The sequence below is a fragment of the Perna viridis genome, chromosome 7 (assembly GCF_037379345.1).
Source record: "Perna viridis isolate PV_CMFRI_1.1 ecotype Kerala chromosome 7, ASM3737934v1, whole genome shotgun sequence".
NCBI classification, from domain to species: Eukaryota; Metazoa; Mollusca; class Bivalvia; order Mytilida; family Mytilidae; genus Perna; species Perna viridis.
In genome coordinates this window covers 332,506-360,000 of record NC_142451.1, presented here as the reverse complement: position 1 = coordinate 360,000, position 27,495 = coordinate 332,506, and the positions used below count along the sequence as shown (strand labels likewise).

Sequence of the window (27,495 nt, the reverse complement as noted above, 5' to 3'; positions counted from 1 at the left end):
CACATATCCTTTATAACAAAGTGACAATGTAATAGAAGTGAATAATTAGACTGAAACTAAAATCATGAAAGTGCTTGACACTCTTTCTCTAAATTTCAGAACTAAAATTATGGTTTCATGTCAAGGGAGGTAACACTGACAACCTTGCACACATGCATTTCACTTTGTGGACTGAATGTATAAAAACGTGAGTTGTTATGAATGTTACTTCATTTCACTTAAAAATCTGTTAAAAAAAATGCAAAACTGATATACTGTGATCAGGACAAGGTATTGTGAGAAGAGGGGGTGGCAAATTGTGTTAAAAAGGGGTGGTAGATTGTGTTAAAAAAGATGTAAAAGAGTAAAAAAGTACCAATCATACTAGTATTGCCTTCTTTTATATGCTATACATGTGCTTGGAGGCATATAGTAAAAAAAGAGTGACGAAAGCCTAAATTAGAAAAAAATGTCTATAAGATATACACAATACTAAACATATTGAATTAGAAATATTGTGCACTGAATGCATGAAATAACAAGCTATTTTAAATAGTACGCTATTTAACTTTTAAAATGTGAATAAGGAATTGATGAATGGTATACTTTGATCTGGACGAAGCATGTAGTGTGGGGGCAGATTTTGTTTAAACAGATGTTTAAAAAAAACAAAAAAACAAACAAACAAACAAAAAAAACAAACAAACAAAATAATAGAGACAAAATACTTTTGTTATTTCATTTGTTATTCGCTGTGAGAGCCATATTTTCAATTTTTCAGGTTTGAAGAGGAAGAAAATAACAATGTTGGTTGAACAGAATTTCTTTATATCTCAACAAGAGAGTAAAATCATTGGTGCTAGTTTCAAATGTCACTGATGACTTTTTTAATATCAATTTGTTCACATGAAATAAAACTTTTTCTTTTAGAATACATGCTTATACAAGATGGGATCTGTCATTTGTATTGATGTATATTTATTCTTACGTTTTCTTCCTTTTTCACATGTTAAATATAAATAAAGACTTGGGACCTAAAACATTGTGTTTTTGTAATGGTTTGTTGTGTTTTAATTTTTCAGGAATCATCAATACAAACCAGAAAACAAACAGCAGATTAAGAAAGATGTCTAATAAAGACTATGAAGAAACAAAGTCATCAGAGTATTTGACAACCAATACAAAAGATGCATTAGAAGGGCAGACGAAAAACGCATATATGACAAATACCTAGTAAGTGAAGTGAAAACTACATTTGTACAAGTTTCAATATGACATTTGTTCATAGAATAAGTAATAGGCACATATCCTTTATAACAAAGTGACAATGTAATAGAAGTGAATAATTAGACTGAAACTAAAATCATGAAAGTGCTTGACACTCTTTCTCTAAATTTCAGAACTAAAATTATGGTTTCATGTCAAGGGAGATAACACTGACAACCTTGCACACATGCATTTCACTTTGTTGACTGAATGTATAAAAACGTGAGTTGTTATGAATGTTACTTCATTTCACTTAAAAATCTGTAGAAAAATTGTAAAACTGATATACTGTGATCAGGACAAGGTATTGTGAGAAGAAGGGGTGGTAGATTGTGTAAAAAATGATGAAAAAGAGTAAAACAGTATCGTCTTCTTTGATATGATATACACGTCGGTGAAGGCATAAAACATGTGAGGAAAATCTTAATTCAAAACAATAATTGCATATGAGAAATACACAATGCAAAAATCATCGAAATAAAAAGAATGTGAACTCAATATACAAACCAACAAGCTTTTGTAAATGTTACTTGATGTCATTTCTGAAATCTAAATAAAGAACTGAGAACTGACATATTATAATCAGAACAATTATTTTTTGGGAGAAGGTTCGGCAGATCGTGTATAAAAAAGGATTATATATATATTCATATATCTAATGAAAGGACAGAATAAAAATAGTACCAATCATATTAATATTTAAAATTTCGATATGCTGTTCACCTGTTTAAAGGTGAAACGTTTTATCAGAAGCATAAGAATCAAAAAGAAGAAAAATCTAAATCCCCAAAATTAGTCGCGTATAAGAAATACTCAATACCAAAAATATTGATATAAGAAAAAAGTGCACTGAATACATAAACCAATAAGTTATTTTACGAGTACTTCATTTCATCTCTAAAATCTGAATGAAGAATTAAGAAATGATATACTTTGATCAGGACGAAGCATTCCCGGGGCACATATCTTGTTATAAAAGATGTAAATATCAGATGAAAGTACATAATAAAAGAGACAGAATACTTCGGTTATTTTACCTGTTATTCACCATGAGAGCCATATTTTCAATTTTCCAGGTTTGGAGAGGATCAAAATAAAACAATGTTGGTTTTGCAGCATGTCTTTATATCTTAACAAGAAAGTAAAATCATAATGTGAATTTTAAATGTCACTTATGATATTTTATTTTAATTTGTTCATACAAAATAAAACGTTTTATGGTTTTAACGAGATGAATTGAAGAAAACTGGCTCGCCCAGTATAAAAAAGGTCCAAACCTGACAGCAGATCGGACACACTGTTGTCTTATAAGACTGGTGTCCCCAGATTGGAATCTTAGCACGCTCACATATGGTATGGATAGTGCCCCGAGCTTTCCAACAAAATGTACCGATTCACACGTTCAGTTTGCTGACCATCTATTCCAGTACAAAAATTCTATTTCAAATTATCAAACCATGCTCTATCACTTTAAATGATATATTTGACTACAACGATAACGAACCACATTGTATTATATCATAATGTGGTATTAAAAATTGCAAAACATGCAATATTCTTATGACCGACTCTTACGTCTCTAGTACCTTTACAAACAAAACCTTCCATACAAGAAGTCTATATAACTTAAGTTGCAAATCATAAACTTGATATATGGATTAGAATGCAAGAGTAATCACAGAAAACCAAGGTTATAGTGGTAATCAAAAGAATGCAACCCAGGGACAAAGAACAGACATGAAAAACAGACATTCACAACAAAGAACATAAAGTAACTAAAATGATACATACAAAGTAACAAATTTAAATGAGCAACTCGGACTCCACTAAAAAATGGGAGCATGGACCATGTGTACCGGTAGGGTAAGCATCCTCTGCTTTTCTAAAAACACCCGCCCAGTTGCTCATAAAATGTCAGGTCCGGGGTAGACAAACGAGGAATGGAAAACTATGACCCGTTATATAAATCAGTATTCATAGTGCAGATGGATACTGCTTGGTTCCCTTGATTAATCCTTTTGAAAACAATGGTTGTGGACGTCAAGATAATTTTCTGTTAGTGTTTGATCTGGTGCGCTTAGCTATTTGTTCTGGATTTGAATCTTCAGAGTCTGCCTCTTCGATTATGCTATGAGATGGATGTCGGTATGTAGCAAGAGATTTTGGTGATGAGGATGGCTTGTAAAATGGATTGGCTACAGACATCTCAGTTGGGGAGTTTGTACCTGGTACTGCAGTGTAACCATGGGTTCTTTGACGTTTCAGACAGTACCATAATATTATCATAATAATAGCAGCAAGTGTTCTGATTGTGCCTCATATTATCAAACCTGAAAATTGAAACTAACTGATTACATTCTCTTGATTACCGCTATAACCTTGGTTCCCTTGATTACTCTTTTGTTCTAAATAAAAACTGATTTCTATTGTATTGATATATATTTACTTCAACGTTTTCTTCATGTTCACATGTTAAGTCCAAATAAAGACATGGAACCTAAAACACTGTTTTTTGTAATGATTTGTTTTGTTTTTATTTTGCAGGGATCAGAGGTGCAAACCAGAAAACAAACAGTAGATTAAAAAAAGATGTCTAACAAAGGCTATGGAAAAACAAAATCATCAGAGTATTTGACAACAATACTAAAGAAGCATTAGAAGGGCAAAAGAAAACGCACACACTGTAAATATCCTGTACGTAAACTGAATTCTAGATTTTGACAAGTTTCAATTTGATTATATTTGTTCTAAGATTAAGTAATAGGCACATATCCTTGAAAACAAAGTGACAAGTCAAGTAAGAAACAGAAAGCTGCTATCCACTCTTCATTATATTTGTAATTTAGTCGTATTATATAAGGATGAGCTATTTTTGGTAATATTTCTCTAATAGAAGTGAGTAATTAAACTTAAACTAGAATCATGGAAATGCTTGACACTCTTCCTCTAAATTTCAGTACTACAATTATAATTTCATATCAAGGGAGGTAACACTGAGAACCTTGCACAAATGAATTTTACTCTGTGGACTGAATGCATAAACAAATGAGTTGTTATTAATAGTACTTCATTTCACTTTTAAAATCTGTAGAAAGAATGCAAAACTTATATACTGTGACCAGGACAAGGTATTGTAAGAGGAGGGGGTGGCAGATTGCTATCCACTCCTCATTTTATTTGTAATTTAGTCGTATTATATACGGGAAGCTATTTTTGTAATATTTCTGTAATAGAAGTGAAATAGTTCATGAGTTGGTTGGGTCCACCGTGCACCCCCACTCATCAGCTTCATAGTGATTTTCACGTACCTTTATACCTCCCATTACCGAATCAATTTGTCGCCAAATAATATTCTCGGATTCTTTTTCAGTATAAGCCCATATTTGTACCCCACTGGGTCAAAAAGCCAAGATTTTTATGACTCAATTGTTTGAGCGTCTCAGCCTTCCTGGGATAGCATGTGTAAACAAAATAATCAAGTTTGGAAATCATCATGTAGCCCAATGTCGCCGCTTTACAATGATACCAAGAAAGTTGCGGTAACACTTAGGGTTATGAGTTTAATGAAAAAAAAATACCCCTACCCGGCCGAAAAATCGCTTGAATTGATATATTTGTCAATGTCAAAACCCCTAGAGTATTAATGCTTCAGTAAAAATGGCCTTTTTTGCTATTTTCTGTTAAGTATTATCACAATTAATACTTCTGTGGTTCTTTTGATGAATTTTGATGATTTTCGTAGTAAGAGTTTATCAAAAATTACGAAAGATGGGTCAAAAGTCACATAAGTTCGACTCTTCAAGTTATTGCTCACTCAAAAATTTGGTATTTTTTGATAGATAATTTAATTTTTGATATAAATAAATCACCAAAAGCTAATTTTCAAGAAAGGATTTTAAAAAATTGTTAAAAATATTTCCACTACCCCTAGAAAACTGGTCTCAGTATCAAACAGAATTCTTATTCACAGCATATTGACATTGTAGAACTTTTATTTTAGGCATTTATACAATGATGTTTCAAATATATCTGATCAATTAAGACGCTTAGAATTTCCTTAAGTTATCGTAAATGGTACTTCAATTCACTTCTTAAATCTATATAAATAACTGAGAACTGACACATTGTTATCAGAAAAAATACTTTTTGTGGGGAGGTGTTGGCAGATCGTGTATTAAAAGATGTTTATATCAAATAAAACGACAGAATAAAAAAAAATACTGTACATGCATTTCAAGGATTTTTATCTCATCAGCAGCATGAGATACAAAATAAATTGGAGCGTCTAAATCCCGAAAAATAAATTGATAGACAAAATACTCAATACCAAAAATATTGAAATAGAAAGTTTGATTTGGGATTCTACCATGCGCAATTTTTTATATGAAACCTTGCTCTTTGATGAAGTTTGAAATTCTTAATACTGCAAACTTTTTAAAATGATATATGAAATAACTCGTGATTAGACACGCCTGACTGTTTGGCTTGTTCATATCCTTGGGTATCTTTAGTCTATGTTTAGTTGTATCGACCCAGTTGTTATCAACTGCAAAAGTGCAAGTCATATTCGTGTTGTAAATTTCGATATACAGAAGAAAAGATCAGAATACTTTGCTATTTCTATAAGTTATTCATCACGAGAGCCATAATTGCAGTTTCACAGTTTTGCAGAAAACTAAAGAAAACGATGTTGATTAAAGAGGTTTTCTTCATATCTGAACAGGAAAGCAGAATCTTGCTGCTAATTTATGTAATTTTCTGTTTGAATTTGCACAGTTGACTAATTTCTGACTTCTTAAAAACAATAGCAAAATCAATATGCCTCTTTTAGGGATAATTTCATTTCAAGGTATTCTCCATTTCCAAAAGTTATCTATTTTGAAAATAAGGTAAATGAAAGGAAATCAAGAGTTTGTTTTATATGTTAGTTTTTTTTTATTTTCCAGGGATCAACGTTCAAGCCCGGAAACAACAGGGATTTTTTGCAAGGACAGCAATGTATTCAAAATGAATATACACAGTTGATATGTACCTTGTAGGTAAGCTAAACATTGGATTTTGATTAGTTACAATAACAATGGTTGTTTCAAGATTAAAGCCTTAAATTCATATCGTTTTTAATGACAAAATGATATCTCATGATAGAAACGAAGACTTCCTTTAATTTTGTACGGGTGTATTATTGCCGAGACTACAGACTTGTTGTATCGCGCTAGAATTCTAACAAATAGGCTTCTGTTATGTTGCCACAAGATTGAAGTCATCACTGCAAAAGTTTAATGGCCGTCATCATGAACTCTTGGATCGTTACGGTGTATCCATCTGCGCCATGAAAACTGATTTGTTCAACGTGTCATAGTTTTCCTTTCTTCTTTCGTCTACCCCGGACTTGACTTTTTATGAGCAACTCGGTGGGTGTTTCTAGAAAAGCAGAGTCCGACTTGCCCATTTGCTTTTGTTACTTTGTATGTATGATTTTAGTTGCTCTGTTTTCTTTGTTGTGTATGTCGGTTGTCCATTTCTGGTCTTTGTCCCTGGATTAAATTCTTTTGATTACCGCTATAACCTTGGTTTCCTTGATTACTCTATGCTGCCGTGGTCTAGTTTTGTCAATTTTGGATATTTGTTCACTATTTTCAGGCTGTCTGCAATGCTTGCGGCATAATACATGGTTAAAAGCTGGTGTTTTTGCCATGATGTCAATGGTGTTTGATAGTGTTGGTCATTAATGTGTCTTCGTTTGTCCAGGCCTTTCAGAGCTTGCTTGGTGTGTTTACACTTATTGAAGATATGTTGGTGATCTCTGTAAGTATTTACTATTTTTATAAAGGTTATATGATGGTGTATTTACTGCGAATTACCATATATGTTCATATTTCTAAGTCTCAGAAAACCTAAACACAATTTTACAAATTTACCACTCATAGATATGTTGTACTGAGTGAGTGTCATACTTTTAGTCATATTTAATATTCACAATATGGGCTGCATTAACAGTATTATGTCCATAAACACAATGAAAAAAACTGCCACTTTGTTTTTACCAAATCGGTTCCCCCAAAAATGTATTCAATTTTCAAAGTGACATGTCACATGATTTGCAATTAAGACTTGAGTTGTTACGCGTTTTCATTTGCGAATAAAACAAGTCATGTGGGAGACTACTTGTATACTTTTATTTCTCGATTTCATACAACAAGATGTTTTATCTTTATCATGATAATTAATTGTTTACGAGGGAATAACACAAATAGGTATTTAGACTTACTGTTTATTTCAATATTTTTATGCAATAATTTAAAGTAATAATTGATACAAACTTTCAACGTTGACACACAACTTGCAGAGACAGGAAATTGCCAGAAAAGGTATACAGCAAACAATTAATAGTAGCATTATAGTAAATGTCAACCTGATTAATAGTAAGTATGTCAATTAAAATTCTGAGACTATTTACAAATGTTAATAACTTTTTAAAAATGAATCGATGTTAAAATTTTAAACAATAATTATTTAATGTTTACTATTTTTGAATACACCGTTTAAATGATGTCTACATAAAGCAACTGAAAAACGTCATCCAGTGAAATTATATCATGCACCAGTTTTAGACATGATAATTATTAGAAAGTTGAACAAATTGGTAGAATGGCTTGTGTAGTGAAAGGGAAACTAAATTTAGTCATATTGACTAAACTCTTAAATATTTGATACTTTCATGGATGGGCATTTATCACTGTAATTGATAAATATCAGATTTGTTATTTTTAATGACGATTAATATGAATTAAATCTCATTCTATTCGGTAAAATATGCACCAAGGGAGATGATACGGATAACCTAATAGAGAATATATTTTCTGTCATTGTAGATAAAACAATTGAGTCTGATTATCAAATGTTCATCAAACTGAAACTTTTATTGACAGTTTGTATTATATATTTTCTATATGAACTTCACATATTTTCAACACTGCATTTCAATTCATCTAGTTACTAAATGCAAGTAATCATTCGACCTTTTCAAAGGCTATTCATAGATTATATATAGTCTGTTTTGCAATTCACTTACTTTTGTTTTATTCCCTCTGCACTTTGTTTATTTGTAAGGAAAAATGTTTCAGTGTTCAAATCTAGAAGATGATCGTATTTTTGTCATGTCAACTTTTCACGTTGACGATTGAGTACTGGATAACATGTTTGAAAATAAAACAAAGGTCTCTATAAAAAGGTCATTTTTTTCATTATTCATAGAAAAACTATGTTGATGATGCGGTGCTTATAACAAACGCAGGTAAATAAGAACAATATATCTTTACTGGTACATTTGTCCCTTCCTTTTTTATTTTCTTTTACGATTTGTAAATAAATGAATTTTTGGTCATAGGAAACAACCATGATGATTCTGACTAGGTACAGACACCTAGAGATCCTAGAAACTTATTTGACAGTCAGTAGATACCAGCATAACAGGTCTATAGTGTATGTCAATTTCCATATAACAAGAATCTGAGACTATGTTTAAACGTTGCCCATTTTGATAAAAAAAGATAGAAAACAATATTTCAAAACATAACTAAAAATTTAGGTACTGATTTAAGTGCAATTTAAAATATTTACTGTGGGTTTGAAATACAACGACAAAGATGTTGACTGAACTGTTAACATCTATGCGCATGTGTGATCAAGAATGGACGTCTTATTTTTTCGAGAGAGAAAAACAAAAACATAATGACTTATTAAGAAAGTGAATTAGTCAGACTTTTGTGTTTTATCAGGAACTTATACATATGGGAATGAATGGAAGGAAACGGAAAAATTCAAAATAGCAAACGAACAGTGCAGAAAAACCGGGTAAACAGAGCTGCACTCACCACGGTAAACATATAAACAATAACATTGACAGTCAGTCTGATCAAAACAATACTATGAATGTTATTAATCCTATGTACCAAAACTTTGCTCCGCCTGTGTTAAATAATGGACAATCAATATCCTCCACGCCAAAGTTTCATCACACGCTCTCCTGTACAGAATATACCAGGCCTTTACAGTCCACAGTATACTCAACATGGCCCGCCTCCCGAGCCAGTATATAATTCTACTATGAATCAATCTACAGAAAGCCCGAAAATTGACATTCTTACAAATAAAGTAGACCAAATGTTCCAGAAGTTATCATTATTAGATTCTTTGTCCGACAAAATAACAAATTTCCAGTCGACGATGAATAAGCTAGTTACAAATGTAGAAGTCATTACAAACCGTGTCGCGGAAGTAGAGAAAAGCCTTGATTATATGAATGAAAAATATGAGAAAACACGCCAAGAAAGTACTGAAATGAAAGCCGACATGGCAGAAATTAGATTTAATAACCGTGATATTAACGGCAGTATCAAACGCCTACACGGCGAGTTAAAAGACTTACAAGAGATGCACATAGACCTACAGACTCGTTCGATGAGAAAAAATCTCATTTTTAATGGCATAGCCGAAAAGAGTGAAAATGAAAAGAGCGAAGAATCGGGTGAACTAGTTAAAACTTTTATGACAAACGAGATGAAATTTGTAGAGAAACAATACGAAAATTGGCGAATGTCTTGAAAGGAACAAATTACGGGGTTAGCGAACAGTTCCCCAAAGAGATTAACGACAGGAGACGAGGATTATGGCCTTATTATAAGAGGCCAAAGATCAAGAGAGAAAGGCTTATTTCAAGCGAGATAGGCTCATTATAGACGGGCGAGAATTCATTCCGAATGAGAGAGATATGGAAATGGAAACCAACAGGACAAGATACATGAGACAGGGCGCAAGACCAAACCAATTTCCACGTAGTAAACCCCGGGATGATGACGAGGACTTCTACCGCTAGGTAAACCTTGGAGGATCAATAAATAGTCGTAAATCTGACTACTCAAGCGTTGCAGATGACCTTAACAGTGACAGCTTGAGTTTAAATCAAAACAATAACAGTAAAGAATTTATACAGATTTTGTCTTTAAATGTTTGTGGGATTAAAACAAGAATTTGTTACCCAGAGTTTAAACAGTTATTGTGTGATCATGACATTGTTTGTTTAACAGAAACAAAATTGAGTGACTTTGATTTAAAAGATTTAGAAAACTTTATATTTAGATACAAAAATAGAAAGAATTTTAGAAATAGATCAGGAGGTGTAGCCCTTCGTTATAAGGAGTATTTAAATGAATATATTACAAAGTTATCTCCCTTTCTCTTTGTCTTATACCTTAATGACTTGGAAGAATATTTGTGTGAAAACTCTGTGGATGGTTTAAAAATGTTGAGTGAAAAGGTTATGGACAACCTTAATATGTATATAAAGTTGTTTATTCTTTTATACGCCGACGATACTGTTATTTTTGCGGAGTCGGCACCAGAGTTACAAAAAGCACTTTCTGTCTTTGAAAAATATTGTACATCTACACCAAACTTTATGGTTTATGGGGAACTTGGGAGATTTCCACTTGAACTGCAGATCAAACTGAAAATTGTTGGATTTTGGCATAAATTAGCTTCTAGTGAAAATAAACTGTCTGACAAATTATACAAATTATTATTCTACATGTGTGAACATGGTGAATATAATTTTAAGTGGATTAACTATTTAAAATCTATATTTGACAACTGGACTCAGTGAAATATGGAATATCCAAGGAAATGTTGATGGTAATCTTATGAAAATTAACGTTAAGCAGCGTCTTCAAGACCAGTTTATTTAAAAATGGTTTACTGATATGAACAACTCGTCTAGAGGTGAATATTATTCTAATTTTAAACATGAATTTCAATTGGAGCCTTATCTTTTAAAATTAAAGTTGAGTTACCGGATAAATTTTTGTAAATTAAGGGTATGTAATATAAAGTTTTCCATTGAAACGGGGAGGTGGAGGAATATCCCAAAGGAAGATAGAATATGTGGAATTTGTGGAACTGGTCTTGGAGACAAATATCATTATTTTTGTGAGTGTAATAATAATGTAGTTTTAGACTTAAGAAGAAAGTTTATACCATCATATTATACGAGGTATCTAATTATCCAAAAAATGTATGGCATGATAAAATTTTGCAATATAAAGGTATTAACAAATGTGTCGATATTCATGCAAAAACTGCAAAAGATGTTTAATTAGATATGCTATTTGTATGCAATAATATTGTGAAAATATTGTCTTGATAACTTTATGTGTGATATTTTGTGTTTATATGTATGTACTTTATATTTATATATACATTTATCTACTCCTGTTACGCAGTACTCTGCGGCTGAGTTTTTTTCTCTAATAAACAGTAAAACGGAATCAGGATTATTTTATGCCAATTCAGTACACTGTATCATACATTGTTCATGTACATTTTTGTACTTTTTTCAGTACTTATCGAAATGTTTAGGGCTATTATATTTCTTATTTTTCAAAATTATGAATATATCAATACATGTGTCTTACCCGTCTTACCCGTCATTATTGAATCCGTTTAGGTCTCTCCATCACACACGCGCGCACACACACACACACACACACACACACACACACACACACACACACACACACACACACACACACACACACACACACACACACACACACACACACACACACACACACTAACACACACACACACACACACACACACACATCACTATAGTGAAAAAAAATGCTGTGCTGTGTTCTCTTAAGGTCTTTTAAGGCATCGCCATTATTCATGCAAATGACAATCTGCGTTGGGGTCATGGTCAAAATTTTTGAATGGTTAGGCAGTGTTTCAAAACAATCCTACGATCTCCACAACTCCAGCATACTACGTATAATTGATAAAAATATACTCAAGTACGAGTTTATTACCTTTGTAAAGCTTTTTAAGTTTTGTTATTTCGTATAATTTGAACATTTTCTAAACAAGGTACCAGTATCGTATTGCATATCCCTGAGCGGGTGTACGTCAAAACATGGATGCCATAAAAATATAGTGCATTTTCTTTTTGCCTCTCTACAAACTAATGTTTTGTCAAAAGACATGAACAATGACTTAAACAATAGAGCAAACATCATACTGTAAGATGAAGAACTTTTTTAAAAGAAAATCTAACATAATATCATAAAAATGTTCCACTGAAAAGGTCGGTTTGGTGAGTGCAAAACGAAAGTGAAAGTAGGGAAAATGGCTATTTATAGTTCAAGACAACTTTTCTGTCCAATCTTCGTGGACTCACCCTATTTTCTTTGCGGGAAATTATTTTTTCACATGTCCTTAGAAATGCTACATAAGTGAAAGTTTTATTGAATCAATTTACATATTTTTTAAAAAATCCTAAAAATATGCACTTCACTATAGAAGTCTATGGGAAAATTAATACGATACTGAGACCTAGTAAGCCAGTTTTTCAAGTAAAGTTGGATATTCAGCAAGTGGTCTTTACCAGCTGAAAAAGTAGTACCCCAATACAGGTAACACTTTTAAGATGAATTAGCCAACTTTTGAACCTGATTTTTTATGGTAGCTCAGGTTTTTTGCATTTATGGTTAATCTTTACCAAATTTGGAAATGCATTTTGTTTTCATGAATTTGTAGGATATCAGTTCAATAAAATTATTATCTTGACTATTTATGATGAGCATATCTATATTCAGGTAACCTAAAGCAAGTAATACTCCTGCATAAAGGATAGTTTTCAAGTTACAACACATTTTAAGTATGTGGTTAGGACTTGAAAATAGTCATTTTCCATACATTGCCTCTTATATATGAAAAAATGAATATTTTTTTTATTTTTTGTTTTTCTTTCAAATAAATAGCTAAAATGAGTTGCCATATAACTGTGTGGTTGATTTAAACACAGAAATGTCACAAAAGTCATCAGCCAATTTTTTAGTGGACTTTTTTTAGTGGTTCAAATGGACAGATTCTAATGCGGCAAGAAAAATAATGGTGTTTTTTCATATAAAAACTGAATTTTTTCAAAAAGTATCTAAAGCAGACAATTGTTATTATAATATTTATACCAGTAAACTATATTTCTTGCATCATAGCTATCTGTTTTAAAGAAAAAGTCTTTTCCCTGTCACATTGAGGTCCATTTGTATCTGCCTGGGGTACCAAGATGGCTTAAAATCTGTATTTTCTGCATATGAAAAGCTATATTTTTTTTAAAACTATGATATTGGTATAATTTTTTCTGGATTTATTATAATTGAAATGACCATATCTATAGTTTAAAACAGTTGGTTGTACCGGTCATCATACTTTACTTTAAACAAGAGGCTCCCTTGAGTTAAAGACAAAAAAGGAGGTTCGGATATTAATATTTCCATATATGGAACTCACAAGTGGGGATTAAATAATGATTTGGAACTCATAGTACAGCTCATGTATCTACCATGTCAGAATAAACCACAAAGTTGCTTAGTTTGATTAATGCAGCAGCTTTTTATCAAAAGTAATATTTTCTGGCTAACATTGAGATATTAGTCTTATGCCTGGAATAGGGTACCTATATAAGAATTTTAATAGAAAACTCATGTTTGTAGCAGGGCAATGATATTCTGAATTTTCAGTATGGAAATGAATACTCTAGCAGAAAAACAACAACTTTTAGGATTATATTGAAATGTTTATTAGTAATAGGTACCAGTATCGTATTGCATATCCCTGAGCGGGTGTACGTCAAAACATGGATGCCATAAAAATATAGTGCATTTTCTTTTTGCCTCTCTACAAACTAATGTTTTGTCAAAAGACATGAACAATGACTTAAAAAATAGAGCAAACATCACACTGTAAGATGAAGAACTTTTTTAAAAGAAAATCTAACATAATATCATAAAAATGTTCCACTGAAAAGGTCGGTTTGGTGCGTGCAAAACGAAAGTGAAAGTAGGGAAAATGGCTATTTATAGTTCAAGACAACTTTTCTGTCCAATCTTCGTGGACTCACCCTATTTTCTTTGCGGGAAATTATTTTTTCACATGTCCTTAGAAATGCTACATAAGTGAAAGTTTTATTGAATCAATTTACATATTTTTTTAAAAAATCCTAAAAATATGCACTTCACTATAGAAGTCTATGGGAAAATTAATACGATACTGAGACCACAAACAAAGGAGGAACTGAATGTAGGGGATGGGAAAATGTAATTTTCCAATTGACCATGTCGGACCACAGTAATCTCGTCCCAAACATTGCTTTCTTATAAAATATTGCGTTCCAACTTGTTTTTAAATGCTGTTCAGTGTTTCTCTTAGTTCAATCTTTTAGTTGACTCCCTTTACTGTATAAATTGTATGAAAAGTTATAAAAATGTAAAAATCCCATCTCGACATTTTATATAAAAAGGATTTTAAGGCAACATTGATCTTTTAAAAATAATTATCCTTAATTTGAAGCGTTACACTTTGCTATGACATACTTTCCAATTATTCATACCAAAAATAGAAGAAAAAACCCTACACTATTCATTTAATTGGCAGCGTGCCAATTTTCAAAACATATCATAAAACTGACTTTAATTATCTCAAAATAATGTTATTCTAAATTTTTTTTTCAAGATTAGTTTGTATTTAACATTCTAACACTTTCATTTTTTAACAATGAGAGTAGTCCAGAGTTCATCATGAAATGGCGTTAAATCAAAGAAATTATGTATATAATTAAATATTACCGTTAATATAAATATAACAATGTTTAACAAGAATATCTAGCATTTTTGGGAATTTCAACTTACTACCTTCCAAACCCAACATAAATTTTCAGTCCATGCAGAAATGACAAGAACAAAGAATGAGTTTTTACATGGTGTTCTCAAAGACAGCCTCTTAAGGTGGACTACACCAAAATTGGACTAAATCCTTGCAAATGGCCAGAATGAACCAAGTTACATTGGAAAATGAAATAAAACATAGGGGTCACAATTCTACATTTTTCAAGTATGTACTTTTTGATACTCCTTTTGTCGTGTAATTAACAAGGAACAAACACCGTATTTCACATGAATATTTTCAATTTTTGTTTTGTCTATGAGGCCTAGAAATACCTTGAATATTGTCATCCTGACTAAAACACGTTATTCGTTACAAAATATCCGCAATTTTGGTGTATAATAAAAGGTAGGTCATGGTTCTCGTTTTTGTTTAGTTATTCTGCACAGAAAACGGGACTATCATCGCGAATTAGATAAAATTTGACGTCAAACATTTCAAATAGTATCTATAAGTGTATTTAGATTTCCTGTTCTTCGGAAAAGTTTGTTTCTCTATTAGACAGGGAAACATACACGTGTCTTAAGTTTTCTCACAGTAATAACATACAAAAACGTTTTTAAAATTTTCATAATTTTAAGCGTTATTTTCACTCAAAGATTCAGCAAAGTTAATCAGTGAGTTTAAGGTTTTCAATTCAGTCTAACATTTAATCCTCGGATCGAAGAGAACTTTGGAATCATATTTTTATCTCATGACACTGTTATTTTACGTAAGCTTTAACTTAGAAATTTTTCATAAGAATTATTTTAAATAGTAGTTGAAAATCTGAAATTGATGTGATAAATTGTACGTTTCCGCACACTTTGTCAAAATCACTGGACGTTTGCACAAATTTTAAAACCTTAGATTTTGTTCTACCTTTGAGCACAATCATTTTAGACTATTTGCATAGTTTATAACTGATTACATCTATATACATGTATGAGCCAGTTATACGGTCAGGATAGCTTTCTGTAACCGTTGAACAATATTCTACACCAACAAATCCTATTTTTTTCTGGGAATTTATGGCGAAAATTAAGCGTGTCCAGTAGAAAAAATAGTTGAATTGACCAGTTTTTAAAATAAATTGCTCTTAGACAAAAACGAAACACAAGTATTAATGTTCGGTAAATTTCGGCTCAGTTTTGGAATGATACAACAGAGCTGACAATGTGAAAAGTTTTACAAGAATCCCTTGTTTTCAGATTATGAATTTTCATGCAAATCAAAGACCATTTTGGACATTCTGAAACAGTGTTTTTTTTTAGTGTTTCTTCGTTGAAAGCACTGTTGTCTTATTTCTATGTATATACATTTTATCAATAAACAAAATAGAATTGAAAACCAATTTTGTACTTCAAACCTACCTTCCTCTCTCCGTAAAGGTGGGCACAACAATCAAACATAAATATGGTATCATAATAAATTAAAATGAATCCTCCGCGGAATAAAATTAGATAAGACGCGCATGCATGATTTCAACTGCAAATAATAAAAAGCGATTGAAGTGTGAACCTCTTTGTTTGACACATTGCTCTGACAACAACCCGATTCATCAATATCCACATGAAAAGATGGTTAAAGGGACAGAAGAAATTTGGATTTAAGAACAACAAAATGAGTACAACAATTGAAGCGTTAATAACGTCCAATAACTTTCGATAACGTCCAATTTTAAGAGAACATAACTATATAAAATGAAACAGTGAAATGAACTCAAGAGATATCAATAAAAATGAGGCTTGATGAACCATGCAAATTTCCAAAAGTTGAGGTACACTAATGGGTAGAAATATGCTCCTAATTTTCCTGAAAAATGATTACGTGTACTTGCTGAAAAAAGGCGTTAACCCTATAGTTTAATAGCCTAAACATTTAATTTTATATGACATTTTTGATCATTTTATTTACATTTTTTGAAGATTTGGTGGGTGTACGTTAGGACAGGCATCACAAATAAAAAAAAAAAGATCATATATATAAACTTATATTCCTAATTTTAGTTGTATAAGTAAAACCTTGAGTTTAATAACTTGCCATTACTGAACAAACACTGACTAAAAATATAATATGGTAATGTTGTTGTACTACATTAGGTCTTTAACGAAAATGCAGATTGGTTACATGCAGTTTCCAAGTTTCGAAATCCAGCCTAGCAGGGGGTCAAAACATTCCTTAGTGTACCTTTGTTTCGTTTGTTAATCCCAAGTCATGCAATAGAATACCGCTATTGGGTTTCTGTTGTCTCCATTTTGAAACAAAAAAAAGAAAAAAAAGAAACGGTATTGATGATACGGGTTTAAATTTATCAGGAAGTTACCCAGGCTGTGGATGGCATATGTCAATTTTCGTTTATAAACATTTCTTGGTCATCACAAGTTCATATTTTTGTAGAAAAAAATGTTGGGTTGTAATTATGAAAATGGTTGGAATACGATAAATTACATAGACAACACTACAATATTTAAGATGAAGGAAAATAGATTTTTGGTTTGTTCATTTTTAAGGTCATTTGCTGAGTGAAACTTAAATATTCATTCTTAGTCATTTTTCATTAAAAAAAATCAATGTTCTATCTGACATATTATTATGGGCCTAAATCTGCTTTGTTTTTGAACAGACGGTCTCTTAAATTAATATTAGTACCAAACAATGCTTTTTGGTCAGTATTATTTAGTTGCTGCACTGGGATATCAAAATCGGTATAACCTCTGTTGTAGGTACGGATATGTTGATAATTACGTAATATTTTTAGATAAATAGACGTGTATAGAATTACAGAAGTTTACTTTGCCCTTCAGTTTATCTCTGATATGGATTTAAAGTTTGCATTAATCATTTCAATTGACATGTTCAATGAATACTTAGTATTTACAATCAATTATGCTTTGATGTGTGAACAATATAATTCTATTTACTTATCTCGTCCAAATGTTGGCAATAAAGAGTCTTATTGATATTTAAAAAAGATTAATCACGGGAACCAAGGTTATAGCGGTAATCAAAAGAATGTAATCCTCTTCTTTTCTATAAAAGTTGCTCATAAAAAGTTAAGTTCGGGGTGGACAGACGAGGAAAGGAAAACTATGACCTGTTGAATAAATCAGTTTCCATGGTGCAGATGGATACACCATAATGATCCACGAGTTCATGATGACAACTATAAAACTTCTGTAATGATGACTTCAATCTTGTAGCAACATAACCCTGTTCCAGAAGCCTATTTGTTAGAGTTCTAGCCGATACAAAAAGTCTGCATAGTTTCGGCAAGCTCTGGCATAACGTATGAGTTGTGATATGAACACTCCATACGCAGGTGCTGAAGGGATGTTGCCACAGATGAAAACACTCAATACAGCAACATGAAATCAATCAAATCACATTATACTTGACCTTACATATTTAGTCTTGAAAAATCAAACCCTCTCTAAACGCCGTATCAAAAGCTGCACTAGATTATTTCACGATAATAATAATAAAGAAAACAACAAAAAACAAAGCAATAATAACAACAATACAAAATAAAACAAAACGTAAAACAAATAAATAAAACCTATCTAGACAGGACAAGGTGTCAACATTGAAACGATATGCAGTGAGACAGCTAAAAGACTTTTCAAACCTAGTTGTTGTTGATTGTATGAAAAAAATACATCACACAAGCAGGTTCACATAATACCGGACTAAATAATACTTTCAAGTACATCTAAAAGGGAACTTGAAAAGGCTGTAAATCCCAGAAGCTGTATTACTATTATGTTCCGTTTCTGCACATTGAGACAATTGGTTCTCTTTTCCATCCAACAGGCACACGTTCAAAATTGACATGAGCATGAATACTGACCATTATTGTCATAGCTTGGTCATCAAATGACAGTGATTCACACTGTTCATATACGTGACTGTAATAGACCACAGCGTATCTCGCAACTACACTAGGTGAGTTGGCTGCCTTTTCTATGTTTACAACTTCTTAGTAGATATCAGACGTCCGACCAAGTTACATTGGAAAATGAAATAAAACATAGGGGTCACAATTCTACATTTTTCAAGTATGTACTTTTTGATACTCCTTTTGTCGTGTAATTAACAAGGAACAAACACCGTATTTCACATGAATATTTTCAATTTTTGTTTTGTCTATGAGGCCTAGAAATACCTTGAATATTGTCATCCTGACTAAAACACGTTATTCGTTACAAAATATCCGCAATTTTGGTGTACAATAAAAGGTAGGTCATGGTTCTCGTTTTTTTTTAGTTATTCTGCACAGAAAACGGGATTATCATCGCGAATTAGATAAAATTTGACGTCAAACATTTCAAATAGTATCTATAAGTGTATTTAGATTTCCTGTTCTTCGGAAAAGTTTGTTTCTCTATTAGACAGGGAAACATACACGTGTCTTAAGTTTTCTCACAGTAATAACATACAAAAACGTTTTTAAATTTTTCATAATTTTAAATGTTATTTTCACTCAAAGATTCAGCAAAGTTAATCAGTGAGTTTAAGGTTTTCAATTCAGTCTCACATTTAATCCTCGGATCGAAGAGATCTTTAGAATCATATTTATATCTCATGACACTATTATTTTGCGTAAGCTTTAACTTAGAAACTGTTCATAAGAATTATTTTAAATAGTAGTTAAAAATCTGAACTTGATGTGATAAATTGTACGTTTCCGCACACTTTGTCGAAATCACTGGACGTTTGCACAAATTTTAAAACCTTAGATTTTGTTCTACCTTTGAGCACAATCATTTTAGACTATTTGCATAGTTTATAACTGATTACATCTATATACATGTATGAACCAGTTATACGGTAAGGATAGCTTTCTGTAACCGTTGAACAATATTTTACACCAACAAATCTTTTTTTCTGGGAATTTATGGCGAAAATTAAGCGTGTCCAGTAGAAAAAAAATATTTGAATTGATCAGTTTTTAAAATAAATTGCTCTTAGACAAAAACGAAACACAAGTATTAATGTTCGGTAAATTTCGGCTCAGTTTTGGAATGATACAACAGAGCTGACAATGTGAAAAGTTTTACAAGAATCCCTTGTTTTCAGATTATGAATTTTCATGCAAATCAAAGACCATTTTGGACATTCTGAAACAGTGTTTTTTTTTAGTTTTTCTTTGTTGAAACAACTATTGTCTTATTTCTATGTATATACATTTTATCAATAACAAAATAGAATTGAAAACCAATTTTGTACTTCAAACCTACCTTCTTCTCTCCGTTAAGGTGTGCACAACAATCAAACATAAATATGGTATCATAATCAATTAAAATGAATCCGCGGAATAAAATTAGATAAGACGCGCATGCATGATTTCAACAGCAAATAATAAAAAGCGATTGAAGTGTGAACCTCTTTGTTTGACACATTGCTCTGACAACAACCCGATTCATCAATATCCACATGAAAAGATGGTTAAAGGGACAGAAGAAATTTGGATTTAAGAACAACAAAATGAGTACAACGTTTGAAGCGTTAATAACGTCCAATAACTTTCGATAACGTCCAATCTTAAGAAAACATAACTATATAAAATGAAACAGTGAAATGAACTCAAGAGATATCAATAAAAATGAGGCTTGATGAACCATGCAAATTTCCAAAAGTTGAGGTACACTAATGGGTGGAAATATGCTCCTAATTTTCCTGAAAAATGATTACGTGTACTTGCTGAAAAAAGGCGTTAACCCTATAGTTTAATAGCCTAAACATTTAATTTTATATGACATTTTTGATCATTTTATTTACATTTTTTGAAGATTTGGTGGGTGTACGTTGGGACAGGCATCACAAATAAAAAAAAAGATCATATATATAAACTTATATTCCTAATTTTAGTTGTAAAAGTAAAACCTTGAGTTTAATGACTTGCCATTACTAAACAAACACTAAAAATATAATATGGTAATGTTGTTGTACTACATTAGGTCTTTAACGAAAATGCAGATTGGTTACATGCAGTTTCCAAGTTTCGAAATCCAGCCTAGCAGGGGGTCAAAACATTCCTTAGTGTACCTTTGTTTCGTTTGTTAATCCCAAGTCATGCAACAGAATACCGCTATTGGGTTTCTGTTGTCTCCATTTTGAAACAAAAAAAAAAAAAAAAAAGAAACGGTATTGATGATACGGGTTTAAATTTATCAGGAAGTTACCCAGGCTGTGGATGGCATATGTCAATTTTCGTTTATAAACATTTCTTGGTCATCACAAGTTCATATTTTTGTAGAAAAAAATGTTGGGTTGTAATTATGAAAATGGTTGGAATACGATAAATTACATAGACAACACTACAATATTTAAGATGAAGGAAAATAGATCTTTGGTTTGTTCATTTTTAAGGTCATTTGCTGAGTGAAACTTAAATATTCATTCTTAGTCATTTTTCATTAAAAAAAATCAATGTTCTATCTGACATATTATTATGGGCCTAAATCTGCTTTGTTTTTGAACAGACGGTCTCTTAAATTAATATTAGTACCAAACAATGCTTTTTGGTCAGTATTATTTAGTTGCTGCACTGGGATATCAAAATCGGTATAACCTCTGTTGTAGGTACGGATATGTTGATAATTACGTAATATTTTTAGATAAATAGACGTGTATAGAATTACAGAAGTTTACTTTGCCCTTCAGTTTATCTCTGATATGGATTTAAAGTTTGCATTAATCATTTCAATTGACATGTTCAATGAATACTTAGTATTTACAATCAATTATGCTTTGATGTGTGAACAATATAATTCTATTTACTTATCTCGTCCAAATGTTGGCAATAAAGAGTCTTATTGATATTTAAAAAAGATTAATCACGGGAACCAAGGTTATAGCGGTAATCAAAAGAATGTAATCCTCTTCTTTTCTATAAAAGTTGCTCATAAAAAGTTAAGTTCGGGGTGGACAGACGAGGAAAGGAAAACTATGACCTGTTGAATAAATCAGTTTCCATGGTGCAGATGGATACACCATAATGATCCACGAGTTCATGATGACAACTATAAAACTTCTGTAATGATGACTTCAATCTTGTAGCAACATAACCCTGTTCCAGAAGCCTATTTGTTAGAGTTCTAGCCGATACAAAAAGTCTGCATAGTTTCGGCAAGCTCTGGCATAACGTATGAGTTGTGATATGAACACTCCATACGCAGGTGCTGAAGGGATGTTGCCACAGATGAAAACACTCAATACAGCAACATGAAATCAATCAAATCACATTATACTTGACCTTACATATTTAGTCTTGAAAAATCAAACCCTCTCTAAACGCCGTATCAAAAGCTGCACTAGATTATTTCACGATAATAATAATAAAGAAAACAACAAAAAACAAAGCAATAATAACAACAATACAAAATAAAACAAAACGTAAAACAAATAAATAAAACCTATCTAGACAGGACAAGGTGTCAACATTGAAACGATATGCAGTGAGACAGCTAAAAGACTTTTCAAACCTAGTTGTTGTTGATTGTATGAAAAAAATACATCACACAAGCAGGTTCACATAATACCGGACTAAATAATACTTTCAAGTACATCTAAAAGGGAACTTGAAAAGGCTGTAAATCCCAGAAGCTGTATTACTATTATGTTCCGTTTCTGCACATTGAGACAATTGGTTCTCTTTTCCATCCAACAGGCACACGTTCAAAATTGACATGAGCATGAATACTGACCATTATTGTCATAGCTTGGTCATCAAATGACAGTGATTCACACTGTTCATATACGTGACTGTAATAGACCACAGCGTATCTCGCAACTACACTAGGTGAGTTGGCTGCCTTTTCTATGTTTACAACTTCTTAGTAGATATCAGACGTCCGACCAAGTTACATTGGAAAATGAAATAAAACATAGGGGTCACAATTCTACATTTTTCAAGTATGTACTTTTTGATACTCCTTTTGTCGTGTAATTAACAAGGAACAAACACCGTATTTCACATGAATATTTTCAATTTTTGTTTTGTCTATGAGGCCTAGAAATACCTTGAATATTGTCATCCTGACTAAAACACGTTATTCGTTACAAAATGTCCGCAATTTTGGTGTACAATAAAAGGTAGGTCATGGTTCTCGTTTTTTTTAGTTATTCTGCACAGAAAACGGGATTATCATCGCGAATTAGATAAAATTCGACGTCAAACATTTCAAATAGTATCTATAAGTGTATTTAGATTTCCTGTTCTTCGGAAAAGTTTGTTTCTCTATTAGACAGGGAAACATACACGTGTCTTAAGTTTTCTCACAGTAATAACATACAAAAACGTTTTTAAATTTTTCATAATTTTAAGTGTTATTTTCACTCAAAGATTCAGCAAAGTTAATCAGTGAGTTTAAGGTTTTCAATTCAGTCTCACATTTAATCCTCGGATCGAAGGGATCTTTAGAATCATATTTATATCTCATGACACTATTATTTTGCGTAAGCTTTAACTTAGAAACTGTTCATAAGAATTATTTTAAATAGTAGTTGAAAATCTGAACTTGATGTGATAAATTGTACGTTTCCGCACACTTTGTCGAAATCACTGGACGTTTGCACAAATTTTAAAACCTTAGATTTTGTTCTACCTTTGAGCACAATCATTTTAGACTATTTGCATAGTTTATAACTGATTACATCTATATACATGTATGAACCAGTTATACGGTAAGGATAGCTTTCTGTAACCGTTGAACAATATTTTACACCAACAAATCTTTTTTTCTGGGAATTTATGGCGAAAATTAAGCGTGTCCAGTAGAAAAAAAATAGTTGAATTGATCAGTTTTTAAAATAAATTGCTCTTAGACAAAAACGAAACACAAGTATTAATGTTCGGTAAATTTCGGCTCAGTTTTGGAATGATACAACAGAGCTGACAATGTGAAAAGTTTTACAAGAATCCCTTGTTTTCAGATTATGAATTTTCATGCAAATCAAAGACCATTTTGGATATTCTGAAACAGTGTTTTTTTTAGTTTTTCTTTGTTGAAACAACTATTGTCTTATTTCTATGTATATACATTTTATCAATAACAAAATAGAATTGAAAACCAATTTTGTACTTCAAACCTACCTTCTTCTCTCCGTTAAGGTGTGCACAACAATCAAACATAAATATGGTATCATAATCAATTAAAATGAATCCGCGGAATAAAATTAGATAAGACGCGCATGCATGATTTCAACAGCAAATAATAAAAAGCGATTGAAGTGTGAACCTCTTTGTTTGACACATTGCTCTGACAACAACCCGATTCATCAATATCCAAATGAAAAGATGGTTAAAGGGACAGAAGAAATTTGGATTTAAGAACAACAAAATGAGTACAACGTTTGAAGCGTTAATAACGTCCAATAACTTTCGATAACGTCCAATCTTAAGAAAACATAACTATATAAAATGAAACAGTGAAATGAACTCAAGAGATATCAATAAAAATGAGGCTTGATGAACCATGCAAATTTCCAAAAGTTGAGGTACACTAATGGGTGGAAATATGCTCCTAATTTTCCTGAAAAATGATTACGTGTACTTGCTGAAAAAAGGCGTTAACCCTATAGTTTAATAGCCTAAACATTTAATTTTATATGACATTTTTGATCATTTTATTTACATTTTTTGAAGATTTGGTGGGTGTACATTGGGACAGGCATCACAAATAAAAAAAAAGATCATATATATAAACTTATATTCCTAATTTTAGTTGTAAAAGTAAAACCTTGAGTTTAATGACTTGCCATTACTAAACAAACACTAAAAATATAATATGGTAATGTTGTTGTACTACATTAGGTCTTTAACGAAAATGCAGATTGGTTACATGCAGTTTCCAAGTTTCGAAATCCAGCCTAGCAGGGGGTCAAAACATTCCTTAGTGTACCTTTGTTTCGTTTGTTAATCCCAAGTCATGCAATAGAATACCGCTATTGGGTTTCTGTTGTCTCCATTTTGAAACAAAAAAAAAAAAAAAAAAAAAAAAGAAACGGTATTGATGATACGGGTTTAAATTTATCAGGAAGTTACCCAGGCTGTGGATGGCATATGTCAATTTTCGTTTATAAACATTTCTTGGTCATCACAAGTTCATATTTTTGTAGAAATAATGTTGGGTTGTAATTATGAAAATGGTTGGAATACGATAAATTACATAGACAACACTACAATATTTAAGATGAAGGAAAATAGATCTTTGGTTTGTTCAGTTTTAAGTTCATTTGCTGAGTGAAACTTAAATATTCATTCTTAGTCATTTTTCATACAAAAAAATCAATGTTCTATCTGATATATTATTATGGGTCTAAATCTGCTTTGTTTTCGAACAGACGGTCTCTTAAATTAATATTAGTACCAAACAATGCTTTTTGGTCAGTATTATTTAGTTGCTGTACTGGGATATCAAAATCGGTATAACCTCTGTTGTAGGTACGGATATGTTGATAATTACGTAATATTTTTAGATAAATAGACGTGTATAGAATTACAGAAGTTTACTTTGCCCTTCAGTTTATCTCTGATATGGATTTAAAGTTTGCATTAATCATTTCAATTGACATGTTCAATGAATACTTAGTATTTACAATCAATTATGCTTTGATGTGTGAACAATATAATTCTATTTACTTATCTCGTCCAAATGTTGGCAATAAAGAGTCTTATTGATATTTAAAAGGATTAATCAAGGGAACCAAGGTTATAGCCGTAATCAAAAGAATGTAATCCTCTTCTTTTCTATAAAAGTTGCTCATAAAAAGTTAAGTTCGGGGTGGACAGACGAGGAAAGGAAAACTATGACCTGTTGAATAAATCAGTTTCCATGGTGCAGATGGATACACCATAATGATCCACGAGTTCATGATGACAACTATAAAACTTCTGTAGTGATGACTTCAATCTTGTAACAACATACCCCTGTTCCAGAAGCCTATTTGTTAGAGTTCTAGCCGATACAAAAAGTCTGCGTAGTTTCGGAAAGCTCTGGCATAACGTATGAGTTGTGATATGAACACTCCATACGCAGGTGCTGAAGGGATGTTGCCACAGATGAAAACACTTAATACAGCAACATGAAATCAATCAAATCACATTATAATTGACCTTACATATTTAGTCTTTAAAAATCAAACCCTCTCTAAACGCCGTATCAAAAGCTGCACTAGATTATTTCATGATAATAAAAATAAAGAAAACAACAAAAAACAAAGCAATAATAACAACAATACAAAATAAAACAAAAACGTAAAACAAATAAATAAAACCTATCTAGACAGTACAAGATGTCAACATTGAAACGATATGCAGTGAGACAGCTAAAAGACTTTTCAAACCTAGTTGTTGTTGATTGTATGAAAAAAGTACATCACACAAGCAGTTTCACATAATACCGGACTAAATAATACTTTCAAGTACATCTAAAAGGGAACTTGAAAAAGCTGTAAATCCCAGAAGCTGTATTACTATTATGTTCCGTTTCTGCACATTGAGACAATTGGTTCTCTTTTCCATCCAACAGGCACACGTTCAAAATTGAAATGAACATGGGTACTGACCATTATTGTCATAGCTTGGTCATCAAATGACAGTGATTCACACGGTTCATATACGTGACTGTAATAGACCACAACGTATCTCGCAACTACATTAGGTGAGTTGGCTGCCTTTTCTATGTTTACAACTTCTTAGTAGATATCAGACGTCTGACCACTAATTAATCACTGGATTCCTTTCTATAATAATTTTCAATCGCATAATGCACACTTGCTTCAATTAGCATGTCATTTAGGAATAAAATTTTGCTCTTAGTTCTTTTGATACGTCTGAATCTGCTTTTGTTTTTGTAGTTTATGACACACATGCACAATTTTGATAAATCAAATATGGTTTTGTTTTTGAATTATATTCACAATGAGGTATGATCGGACTAGCAGCCGAATTAAGAATAAAAAGAACTTCGTAAATTTTAGTAAATTTCAGATATGTATGTAAGAGTAATCAAGGGAACCAAGGTTATAGCGGTAATCAAAAGAATGTAATCCAGGGACAACGACCAGACATGGAAAACAGATATAGACAACAAAGAACATAAAGTAACTAAAATCATACATACAAAGTAACAAAAGTAAATGAGCAACTCGGACTCACTAAAAACTGGGAGCATGGACCAGGTGCACCGGTAGGGTAAGCGTCCTCTGCTTTTCTAGAAACACCCGCCGAGTTGCTCATAAAATGTCAAGTCCAGGGTAGACAAACGAGGAAAGGAAAACTATGACCCGTTGAATAAATCAGTTTTCATGGTGCTGATGTATACACCATAACGATCCACGAGTTCATGATGACGACCATAAAACTTCTGTAGTGATGACTTCAATCTTGTAGCAACATAACCATGTTCCAGAAGCCTATTTGTTAGAGTTCTAGCCGATACAAAAAGTCTGCGTGGTTTCGGCAAGCTCTGGCATAACGTATGAGTTGTG

At 31.9% G+C, this 27,495-nt stretch overlaps 1 protein-coding gene across 49 annotated transcripts in view; it reads left to right on the top strand.

Annotated features, from left to right (window-relative positions):
- Positions 1-11,567, top strand: part of LOC148610850 (uncharacterized) — a 24,561-nt gene extending 12,994 nt beyond the window's left edge. For 18 of the 49 annotated variants that reach the window (XM_088590606.1, XM_088590644.1, XM_088590647.1 and 15 more), the window contains 7 exons: positions 100-187; positions 761-1,212; positions 1,380-1,467; positions 3,790-3,939; positions 6,192-6,284; positions 7,592-8,727; positions 9,024-11,567. In XM_088590606.1, the coding sequence (XP_088446732.1) occupies positions 9,226-9,849 (624 nt within the window). In that variant the 5' untranslated portion in view covers positions 100-187; positions 761-1,212; positions 1,380-1,467; ... (2 more) ...; positions 7,592-8,727; positions 9,024-9,225 and the 3' untranslated portion in view covers positions 9,850-11,567. The other 31 variants (XM_088590652.1, XM_088590651.1, XM_088590650.1 and 28 more) reach the window with 31 other exon arrangements.
- The last annotated feature ends 15,928 nt before the right edge of the window (positions 11,568-27,495 follow it).